General features: G+C 43.2%; 1 protein-coding gene across 2 annotated transcripts in view; it reads right to left on the minus strand.

The window, feature by feature from the left end:
* Positions 1 to 7,174: 7,174 nt before the first annotated feature.
* nrp1a (neuropilin 1a) overlaps positions 7,175 to 12,088 on the minus strand; it is a 56,518-nt gene continuing 51,604 nt past the window's right edge. For both annotated transcript variants that reach the window (XM_084565713.1, XM_084565712.1), the window contains exons 13-18: positions 11,643 to 11,693; positions 9,605 to 9,748; positions 9,225 to 9,502; positions 9,047 to 9,143; positions 8,912 to 8,965; positions 7,175 to 8,808 (exon numbers count right to left, since the gene is read on the minus strand). In XM_084565713.1, coding sequence (XP_084421839.1) covers positions 8,522 to 8,808; positions 8,912 to 8,965; positions 9,047 to 9,143; positions 9,225 to 9,502; positions 9,605 to 9,748; positions 11,643 to 11,693 — 911 coding nt within the window. In that variant the 3' untranslated portion in view covers positions 7,175 to 8,521. The remainder of the gene's footprint in view (positions 8,809 to 8,911; positions 8,966 to 9,046; positions 9,144 to 9,224; positions 9,503 to 9,604; positions 9,749 to 11,642; positions 11,694 to 12,088) is intronic.

Here is a 12,088-nt window from a genome sequence, read left to right on the forward strand (position 1 = left end):
CTTTAAAAGTGCGTTTACATGCAGAGAGACTGTACTTAAATCTAAACCTAACAATAGATAGATAGATAGATAGATAGATACTCACATAGCTGCTCAATACTGTAAATGTGTGTATACAACCCCCCCCCCAGTTGAGTTTTACCATCTATAATTTATTCTATATTACAGTCTATATTTTATTTTATTCTATTTTTCTCGGTGCACATTTGCACTTATATTGTTTACCTTGTGTGTTAAGGAATTTGCAGTTACTATTGTTTTACTGTAGTACTTTTTTTTTTTTTACTACTGGCTGCTGGTACAAGAATACATTTCACTGTGCATTGTACTATGTATAACTGTGCATGTGACAAATAACACCTATCCATCTATCTATCTATCTATCATGTGAATTTTGTATTTTGAACTCTATATCATACTGTTAACACTGTAAGTCTGGTATGTGGAGCAGTGGGTTGGGTTTGGATCTATGTTAAATTGTAAACTGTAAATTGTAAAAGCAACATAAAAAGACCTTGATCAATAAATAAATAAATAAATAAAATAGCGGTAAATATAACATATATAAATATATATACAAGATGCAATACTGTCTGGAAGCTATCAGGCTAATAATACACTTACTGTACTTTAACTATAAATTAAATATCATTACTTTAATATTATTATCATCATTATTTGATCGTCTACATCTTTATCTTCGCTTTGTCACCTGTTGCTTTTTATTAAATAATACAAATTATAGTTTTATAATAATAATAATTAATAATACTGATTAATAATATAAATTCAGGCAGAAGAAGTAAGTGAATTCACACAGAGTGTAAAAAGTATGTTAATGTTTGTCGGGGCGACATTTATTTTGAAGGTGGATGCATCCTGTTTCCTGTTTTAGTTCTTCTTAGTTTGATAACTTGTCTCACCCTCCTGCTTACGTCACCTATAAAAAGCCCCCCACCCACCCATCACCCCATCACCTCCATCATCTACCTCCCCCCGCACACATTCACATAAGTGCCTATTTATACAGATGCTGCCAACCTGTCTGTCTAATATTACATTAGTCTGTGACTAAGTTTAAGTGCCTGTCATCATCATTCCCATTATCTTCGTCAACATCATCATCATCTTCATCATCATACATTGCACACTGTAAAATGAAACAAGAAAACAGCAGTTTATCGTGGTGCTTTCATTAACCACAAAATTCCTAATCATTTAATCCAGACCAACCCTCAGAACAAGTAACGCCGTGTCTTTGTGACGTCTGTCTACCGTGGAACAAAAATAAATAAAATCTTGTAACTGCACGTCTCCAAAAGCATTTTCCTCCACTTATCTTTCACTTTTCTTTATCTCCTGATGTGTTTTTTAAAAGAACCATGTAAAAAACATTTTACAGTGGAGCTTTAAACTTCATTAAAAGTATAATTATCACAGCAGACAAATGAAAATGTTATTTCTGCCCCCCACCACAGCATTAAAGGCCACATTAAGCCACCAACTCTTCTGCATTTGGATCGGTTCTAGTGAAAATAATCAACCCTGGGTGCTTATTTATTTGCTTTAAACTTAGGGGAAAGCTATTTCTGCCTCAGCGCTGGACATGGGGGGAAAAAAATGCAAGAGATAAAACAAACTATTCAGGCCGGAAGGCCGTTGAATCCTGTTTAGACTCCAGGGAACTGTTTACCAGGGAATGCAGCTCTTTATCTGTGCTCCAGCAGACCCCTTGAGATGGGTGAAAAGTTTAGTCTGCTACAACCCAATGGCCTCTACACATTCCCCTGTTTCTATTTTTTATGTTGTTAATTGCTCTGGCTCTAGCTCACTAGCTTTATAGCTTGAAATCTGTGATCAGATATAAATACATTTAACAGTTTTAGCAGTATAAAAACATAAAATCTACTATATGTAATATAATAATACAACTTCCTTGAATTCTGGAGCCCCCTTGTGGTTAAAGCTGATCACTGCAGGTCACTGCACTCCCAGGTACAAATGCATAAAAAAACACTTTATTTTAGTTTATATGTCATAAAATACATTATTATTATCATTCCTTATATTTTTAATTGATAACATTATTTTTGCCAAAAATAAATAGATTTTTGCCCCCTTGTAGTAGTATAAACACAGGAGTTACTTATAATATTAACATGCCTGTGTTTTATTCAAGTGTAGCAGCCATAATCGCATACTTTATTGACACCTGTGATAATACCTGCAGATATGTAGGTATGTATGCATCTGTTTGCACAGTGTTTGCATGAATAGACTGTTTGTATCTTTGTATTTTTTTGTCCTTTCTTTAAAAAATGATATAATTTCTGTGGATGATACAGGAATATTCAATGATTAGATCAACTATGGCTGTTACATAACATATTTTATTTGATTTATACTATAAGAATTATGTGGTCAGCATGTATTATATATGTTTAAGACACTGTTTTGTTAAACTGTAGTCACGTTTCAGGTGCAGTGTAAAATAAATATCCATGTTACTCCACAGAGACACCCAGTGGCGAAACAGAAAACTACAGGCTTCTCAACTCCAGGCCCAGGCATGCCACTGCTGTTCCTCTGGGCCAAGTTTGGATGATCCAAGTTTCATAAGAGGTTAATAAGTTTAGAACTTTATTAATTGCAATAAAATACCATCTAATGCGCCACAGATCACTTGTGAGCCCGTCGTAAATCTGAGCTTTTTAGTTTTTCACGTGGACTCTTTGAACTGGGAAGCAGCTGTGCAGCATCTGGACCTGAATCCATTAATTTACAGCTGAATGACATTCACATCTGCAGACCTGATGAGTTATTATAAGATGATGAACAGAGGATCCTCTGTTTGTAAATTATTGATAATTATCACCTCAGGTTCAACGGATCTTCAGACATGTATGATTGCACTTTACAGACGCTCAAGGATGGGATTTATCACAAGGCAGCACCAAGAAAACCCATGACTACAGGTGAACAGGAGAATGATATGCTCATGAAAACGAGGTACAGTCTGTTTTAAAAGGGACTGATTTACACACAAGCACAGAGATGGCAGCTGTTTTAACAGGAAGAAACACTGAGCAGAACCCAGCTCATATGGGACGACACATCTACATCTACGAGTAGAAAGACAGAAAAAGAGAGAGAGAGGAGAAGAGGCTCTGAAGGTTTCTCACAGAGAGAATTTTAGAAATCTCTGACTCTGTCAGCCAGAAAATGTCTTGAGTTGCAAGAGAAGATCAATTTTCATCATGTAGTTAGGAGCAGAGTGTTAAATAAATCAGGCCGCGGATGAGAGATGAACAAACTCCTCAGTGAAAACTTTCAGAATGTCGACGTGAATAAAAAGTTGAATGTTATATAAGTAGAGTTCAACTAAAGATGAAAGAGATTTTAACATGAGCATTCCTAATGCCGATCAGGCATAACATTATGACCACCTTCCTAATATTGTGCAGGTCTCCCTTGTGCCTCCTAAACAGTTGTCACTCATCAGAGAATGGACATGGACCTTCTGAGGGTGTCCTGTGGTGTCTGGCAACAGGATGTTGTTAGTGGGGGGCCTCTGAGGGGAGGGGCCTCTGTGGATCATCCCACAGATACTTGATCAGTTTGAGATCTTGTGAATTTGGAGGCCAGGTCAACACCTTGTGCTGTTCTTCATGTTTTTTTTAGTTGTTCCTAAAGCATTTTTGTGGCTGCATCCTGCTGGGGATGGGTGTCATTGCTATGGGGTGGGGGTGCCTGGTCTGGTCTAGGTGGGTGCTACATGTCTAAGTAACATCCACACCAATGAACGCCAGGTCCAAAGGTGCAATGTTCTGCCTCCAAATTCACTAGATCCCAAACTGATCAAGCATCTGTTGGATAATCCAGGAGGGTGGTCATAATGTTATGTGTGATCGGTGTGTTTCTATAGGAATTTTTGTTTCCACAAGACTGAACTGGGACATGTTGTGGAAACCAAATAGCCCCGAGTTCTCCTCTTTAAACTCAAAATCTATATCTTTATAAGTCAAGTTGTACTGATAATAAAGTTAATGTGCGGGTGTATCGTAGCTCACACTGAGCTAAGAAAAAATCTGCATTAAGTGCCTGATGATGTCTCTAGCTCTCTGATTAATGAGTCAATGGTAAGTGCTGCTTTGCAATAATATCGGTTGAAGTAGTTTCGGGAGCGGGATCTGGTTATGTTGCTTGGTTACAAATCTCTGGCGGTTAATTGTGCGTGAAGGATAGAGCAGCCAAATGATATTAGGAGTTTAATTTGCTTGTTTGTGATGATAAGGTCACCGAATCGCTGCTATTTATCAAGGATGTGCTCCTGCTGGAAGACATTAACGATCACAAATAACCGATGACGTTCCTTCGCTCCACGTTCAGGAGGCTGAATGCAAATTAAACTGTAAATAAACAAATCATCATCGCCGCGCTCGGGCTTGTTTCCTCTTAGCTGAAACAACACACACACACACAAACAGTTTAGGATTTGATCTTGATGAAAAAATAAAAAGCAGTCTTTGAGAATGATTGCTGTTGATTTTCACCTAATGATAGAGCAACATTAAAAAAGCAGCTGAGCGACTGAGTGCGGCTCCCATCAGCTTCTCATTAGTGGTCAGCGCAACGCCCTTTGCCCTCATCATTTCCACCGCTGTGTACTACTCCAGCTTCACATTTTGAGACATCTCTGGAATCGTTTCCATCTGCTCTGAGGAACAGACATAAGTAAAACCTTTTGTTGTTGCTCAGTGTCGCACTAAATGGACTGATCAGCTGATAAATAAACACGATAAACCTTTTTGTTCTGTCTTTTGGAAGTGATGTCTGTGAGACGGAGACAGAATGTTTGTGTTTACATCCTTGTCTTGCTGTGACGCTGCGTTCACATTACTTTGATGCGAGAAACAGATGTTTCAAAGAGCTGCCTGCGATGCAGATCTTGACATGGAACAGGAAAATGTTAAAAAAGCTTCAAACTCCGGTTCACAGCCGCAGACTGTATAAACATGGACGGAGGAACTGCTTCTCAAAAGTAAAGTCAAAGCAAGCAGAGCTCCCCCTGGTGTCTGGCTGCAGAATAGGTCATAAGCTCCACCCCCTCCATGTTAGTGGATGGGGCATGGGCCGAACTAAAACAGTAAAGTACACGTCAAATAATTTTTTTTCAAGGATGGTTTCTGTCATTTTAGGTAGTTAATATAATACTTTTCAAGTGTCAATTGTTTCAATAAGTTTCGTTTTAGTTAGTTATTTGACGCTATAGAAACAGGATATGACATAATGGCGACTACCAGTTGCCATGCCAACCACTCCGTAAAGTGGTCCCGTAGGATCGTGAGAGTTGTAAAAACAATTTTTAAAAACAAGTACAGTGTATAATCCAACATTTCCTTGTAACTGGTGGAGGTAGAGCAGAGCGTAGTATTAATTAAATGAAAACGCGAGTGAGTCTGGAGCAAATGTGGGCGGGGCATCGATAACGAGGCTCTGCTTGGCTCCACCCTCGGACCGTACTGACCAGACTCTGGCTCCAAAACTCACAAGATGGCGCCGCCCATGCCCCCTTGAAAATAGCATCAGTTTGGCCAATGCGAGGAAGTGGAAGTGAGTCGCTTGGTCCATATTTATATACAGTCTATGCTAACAACACACACACGGACAAAAAAATAAAAACAATAATACTATTTTCTTTCTTTTTAAGGCCTTTGCTGTTTATTTTTTAATTTTTTTCCTACAACAGCAAATTACAGAAGCAGTATTGAAAATAAAAGTTGTATTTTTTCTTGTTCTTGTACAAAACGAAAAAGTCTGCACAAAAGTCGAATGACGGTACAAAACGAAGCGTTATTATGCCATGTAAATGCAGCGGGGGAGGGGGGGACGGGGGCTGTTGAAAAATCTATTATGCCTTTTTCAATAATGAAAACATCTTGGTATTATTTTACATTTCAGAATTATATCACATAATCTGAAACTATATATATATATATATTTATATATATATATATAAAATGAAAGAAAATGAACACAAGTTTTTTGAGTTTTTGACTTTTTTTTTTGCAAATGAACGCTATAAACACATAAACCTCTTAAATATATTTGTCAGTGCAACATTGTTGGTTTTGAGTCCACGCTACAGAATCCTTTTCCCTCTAGCTGCTGCAGATGCGGGGGCCGGGACGGGGCGGTGCAGAGAGGGCCCGAGACGTGAGAGGACGAAGGGGGAGAGGTTTTCTGGGTCTGAAATGATGATAGAGTGTGTTCACCACGGCACGACGTACAAAGCACACGGATGTAAAAAGACGTTCACCCTCGTCGGGATTGAGTTTTTTTTTTTTTTTTGATTGTTTGATATCGTGGTGTGGAAAAAAACAAAAAAACACCACTTTGGAGTTCGGGGACCGACGCGGCCCTTGTGTCCTGATGCTGTCAGACTGAAGCAGAGTTCACATCCCGTACGAGTGTGTGTACTGATGGGATCCGTTAAGATCTGCAAACAAAGAGTCTCAGCAGAGATTTAAAGAGTTCACACATCTTGGTGACATTTGCACTTCTTTTAAGCTTAAAAAGAGATAGAAAAACAGACACGTTACTCCTCTACAAGTGTCCCGCAAGCAGTCAGTCCTTCAGCGGGCAGCGGTTGATGAACTGTCTTATTGTGTTTTGTGTGTTGGTGAGATCCCCCTCCAGTAAAGGGGCAACCGTCCTTTGGTAAAGCCACGGAGGGAGGCCAGGTGACCTGATTCAGGTGATGCCGCTCGTCCCCTCCTCACACCCCCTCCCCTCCTTTCCCCTCCCCTCCCCCGTGCCAAGCGTCCCTTCCTCATGACATCAGCTCTGACATCACAACGTTATGGCTGCTACACGTGGAAACACGTTAAAACTCTTTGCGGCCCGGGTCGGGGCCTTTTTGAAGCTACAGCTACAGCATGTGTGAAAACAATAATACAAACTGTCACGAGACACGTGTGTCCGGCTAAGTTACTGATAGCACCATTCGTCAGTTTAGTGTGTCGACCCCTGCACCCCCCGGGTTAACGGGTCGGGATCAGAAACAAAGTGCATTCAAGCTGCATTGTCCAGATAGCACTTCTTCGCTGAACAATCCACAGTGATGGTTGGAGGTGACGGGTTAGTAGTCTAAGCCTCTGAAGCAAAGCGAAGATGATTGGTGGTTTAGTTTTTTTTTTTTTTTGGTATGCTGGTATACATTTAAAATATTCCACCACCTCTTCTGCCATCATGTTTGGAGAATATATTCTAGTGTCCAGTTAAACTTACAGCAGGTGAAGTTATGAGAGATTAGTAGAGCTTATTTTATTTTATTTATTTATTTTTTTATTAATTGTGCAGCTTTAGATTCATCTGTGAAGCGGTTGCGGACGTTTCGTCGACGGGTGGCTTGAATGCACGTTGATGCCGCTGCTGCAAAGCCTCGCCTGCACGTAAACTAATAAATCAACACTGCACCTTCCACGAAACAGTCAGGAGATTGTATTTACACACGCACACGTAACATACGCACAAAAACAAAACCCGTGGGGGGGAAAAAACAAAAAAATAAAACAAAAAAATAGGGATACTGCAGCTTTTTTTTTTTCCTTTTTACTTTCTTTCTTTAAAAAGGACAATAAAATATATTAAAACTTATTTACAGTGTGTGGGTTTTTTTTTTTTTTTGGACAGAAAACGAAGAGGAAAAAAAAAACAAAAAAAACAAAGCGCTGTGATAAACGGTTTATATTCAGAAGGTTATGTGCCCCTGTTTTCCTGTCGTCATAAGTTAAGCCCGGTACAGTAAAAAACACCCATATCGGCAACAGAGGAGGCCAACCGAAATGTACTAAAGGCACTGTCAGAACCATACATTGCCATGAATGGGACCCTCACTTTAGAGCGATAGGGGTCAAAAAAGGGGGAAGGGGTACGGGTTTCAGGGTGGGGCACACTCTGTACACCACGCCATGGGGCAAATCTACAGCTTTGCCGGATATGGTTCGTTTAAAATTTTCGATACGTCTCTTTAAAAACTCGAAAAGAAACAAGTGGCCTTCGAGAACTGATAATATTTAAAAAAAAAAAAAAACATATTTTCTTTCCCAGAAAATGATAAATACTTTAAACATTATTAATAAATTGGTCTCAACACCAGCATCCGATTGTAAAAATGAATGAAAATCAAAATAGAAAATTAAAATATCATCTAGATCATCTGTACATAGTTGTTGTGTTTATTTTTTTTTCTTTCTTCTGTAGTTTATTTGTACACAGTGTCCCCTACTGGTAGGTTCTTTTTACTGCAGCTCCTGAGAAAAGCGTGGATCAGTCCAAACCTCCCATTGGTTTTCCTGAACCTGTCCCTCGCTCCGTAAGAGTCGAGGGTTCGTTGGCAGTCTTTTTAAGCCCACCTGCTCGCGGGTTTTGTCGAGAGGACGCGTCCGGAGACAGTCTCCTGCGAGCTTTCTGCCCGTTCACACAGTCACGTCGAGGAAAGCGCTCGGTCCCCCCCGTCTCACGCCTCCGAGTACGAGTTCTGTACGTTGAGTTTGTCTTTCTTTAGCTTGACGCCGTCCACCAGCTCAAAGTTATAATTCTCCAGGGCCGATAAGTTCCTGTCCGACATGGCTCCGTGCGAGCAGGCGCAGTACAGGACCACGCCGCAGATGGCGCCCAGGAAGACCCCGAGGGCCGACATGGCGATTATCGTGATTAGGATGGGGTCGAGCGTCTTCAGCATGTTGCCCGCTCCGCTGATCTGGTTGGTCTCCACGAAATCCGGATATTCTGTGATTTCCTCAACTGGAGGCGAGAGACACGAACGGGAAATGAGGTTAAATATAAAAAAACGGCGCAGGGGTTTGGAGATGTTCCCCGAAACGGATGATGTGAAGTAAAGACTTACGGATATCCTCGAAGCCGTCCTCCGGTAGCATCGGCTCAGTGGGCACGTCAGGATCTGGAAAGAGAAATTAAACTCAGTGCCGAGGGAAAATAAACAGTCGGACCTGTGCAGTCCTGTTTTTAGATAAAGCCTCACCTTTACAGTCCATCATGCTGAGCCCATTCAGAACCTTAATGTCATCCACAGCAATGTCCCCCCAGCTCCTTTCCTCCACCAGACCCTCGATCACCACCTTAGAGGAGAGACCACAGATATGAGCTACAGGCCGGACGGGTGGCTCAGTTCTCCCAAACGCACGAGGATTTCCATTTACCTGATAGGGTTTGTTGCTGCGCGGCACGAGCACGCGACCTTCCCTCCAGCGGTTGCCCTGGTGACCGCTGACCGTCCACAGCAGCACGTCGGCGGGCCCGTCCGCCGTCTGCTTGCGTTGCTTGATGTGCAGCGTGCCGATGTGCGAGCCGAACATGTGGTACCAGAAGGACACGCACAGGTCGGAGTCCGGGGAGGTCACCGTGGGGCTGACGAGCCGAGCCATCTCCGTCTCCTGGGGGCCCGTCGCTAAGGTGTAGATGAAATTGCCCGAGCCACCTGTTGCAAGTAAACTTGAGTCACTGACGGATAAAAGCGCCGGGAGGAAATGTGACTTTCTGCATGTGCTGGCAACGGCTTGGCCAAATTAAGGGTACTCACCTGTGTGGTCCATGTTGGGCCCAGTGTTGAGTGTGGGGGTGCCGCTGGACTGGATCTGCCACCTAGAGCCCGTGTCCTCTGACACCCAGTTGCAGAAGGACGGGTCATTTGGCCAGCCGAAGTCGCAGGCGAACGACGTGACATCTGCAAGCGGGTTGAAGAAAGGTTAAAGATCACGTCACTTCATCATCTTCCTCATTACAAAAGGAGACGTTTCCAATAGCTCCGGTCTGCAACCCGAACACTGACTGCAGGGCCTGTCATGACATGTCTGCAGGCTACTCTTGCTCCGCTTATTCTGATCAGCTACGACCACTAGAGGGCAGCAGAGAATTGCAGGACATAAGCTCAGAGTCCCACAGGTGGGGGGGAGGTGAAAGCAGGAGGGAGAAACAGACTGGGATAAGAAGGCAAATTATGTCTCTGACAAGAGAAAGAGGGAGAACCGGCAGCGTTGGACCTCATGCGGTCCTTATATCTCGGCTGTACTTAATGATCTCTTTTAATGAATGCAACGGGGTACGCAAAGAACGCACTGAAGGGACGCCGAGGACGGGCGGAGGCGTAGCGACAGAGACGGGAAGACAAGAGCCTGGACAGGGTGTCCGGTTGAGAAAGAAACATTCACAGCAACCCGCTGAGAGCTGAGGATTTTAATGAGAGCAGGGACTTGAGATTTGAAGACAGCTATGGTAACAGTGCCGGGGCCCCACTCCAACAATGCAATCCCCCGCGGACGCACGCCGCGCCGAAGAAGCCTCCGCGGAGGAGAGAAAATGTGTCGGAGCCCCGGCTTTAGTGTTTTTATTTCATTTTTTTTTTTTTCCAAATTGGATAAAGAAAGACTTCCAAGGAACACAAGGGAGCGAGATGTTTGGGATGTTAGCCAGGGCTTTATACTCCGGCATGAGATGCCTTCAGAGATACGCTGAGGCCGTCCTCCAAAAGACACATTATACGAGCCAATATTCCCTTTAATAATGGGAAGGTTTTAACTAGCCTCTGCGAGCTCTATTTTCCCATTAGACACAAAGGATGGAATTCCCATGTGGAACCACACTTCAGACTCCAAGCCACTTTTTCTTTTTTTCTTTTTCCTCATTCCCAATTAAAAGGGCTTTGGGACTTTTTCCGAGATGTCGACTGAGGCTACCGACGAGCTCTGGATCAGATGAGCAGCCACATGACTCACTTGGCCATTTCACAAAAAGAAAAAGAGACATTTTCTCGTCCAGTGCCAGTGGAAAGAACGTCCTCTGAGATTAGGCTGCATGAGACAGACACACACACAGCTTATTAGCATGCACGGTTCCAGACACTTGAACTTGAAGTGTTTACCCACAGACACTTAAGTTGCATTCGCACAGACATATGCATGCAAATATGCATAAATGCAGACATCTGCACCCTCAGCTCTCGTCTATTATCTTAGCCGGCTCCCCAGCAGACTGCAGACAGACCACAGAGCCGGCTGATTGAGTGAAGGGGGCTGGGTGGAACCTATGGCCCATTAGCCAAGGTCAGACTGGGGCGCAGCCTCTCAGCTGCCTGCTGCCTCATCAACCTGCTATAGGAGACAGTGCGGCGATGCACGTGGCCCCAGAGCACACCTAATTTCCTCTGGTCATTTGCACTGTGCTTTCTGGTTTTTGCAGAAGCGGCCCGGTGTGCGCCCGGCGTCGGCCCGGTGATTAGTGATTATGCTGAGGAGGCAGCGAGCGGAGCGCCGGTGCTAATCATCAGCCAGCCTTGCATCACAAAACCTCCCTCACCCTGTCAGCGGGAGCCTCTCAGGACCATATCATCGGCTTTAATAACAGACACACATCAGAGAGGATGGAAAGAGAGGGAGAGAGAGAGAGCCCAGAGCTGGCAATCATTAGCTAAGGTATGCTCCTTTTGATAAATCTATGGAAATGAATTCAAAACAAACCTTGAGCAGTGAAACATTTACTCTGAGTTTCATCATTCGGTGTGAGTAATCTCCTAAGGCATCAGTTCTAAGACGTGGCAAATATATAATTCTTGTTTTTCATACCTGGGATGGTGTCCACTTCAGCAGTAGTGGTCTCTGGCATCACGGTCCCGACTGTCGCAAACACAGAACAAGAGGACGGTTAGCTTAGCCTTGCGTACAGCTAATCAGAATCAGTAGAGTCAGATTTACTGCTTCACATGCAGACACACATACAGTTTGTATCGGTGTTCGGTGCAATGAAGTCTGAGTAAATAACTCATGCACTCGTGCCTTGGCTTCCGCTTCACTCTTACTAATGCCCTCTCACTCAGTGTAATCGTTTCCTAACACACGACTTGAGACGGTGCCATGCTCATCATCGGAGACTGCTGGTTAATCGGGGAGTACAGACAGCAGCGCAGGCTCGGAGGGTTATTGGGTTAGCGGGGAAATAATTCAGGCCAAGAGGACTAAAGGTGAAAAAGAGGCGCAGGGGGGACGAGGCAGGAGAGAGATGAAATGATAGG

The sequence above is a fragment of the Chelon labrosus genome (genome assembly GCF_963514085.1).
Source record: "Chelon labrosus genome assembly, chromosome: 18".
NCBI classification, from domain to species: domain Eukaryota; kingdom Metazoa; phylum Chordata; class Actinopteri; order Mugiliformes; family Mugilidae; genus Chelon; species Chelon labrosus.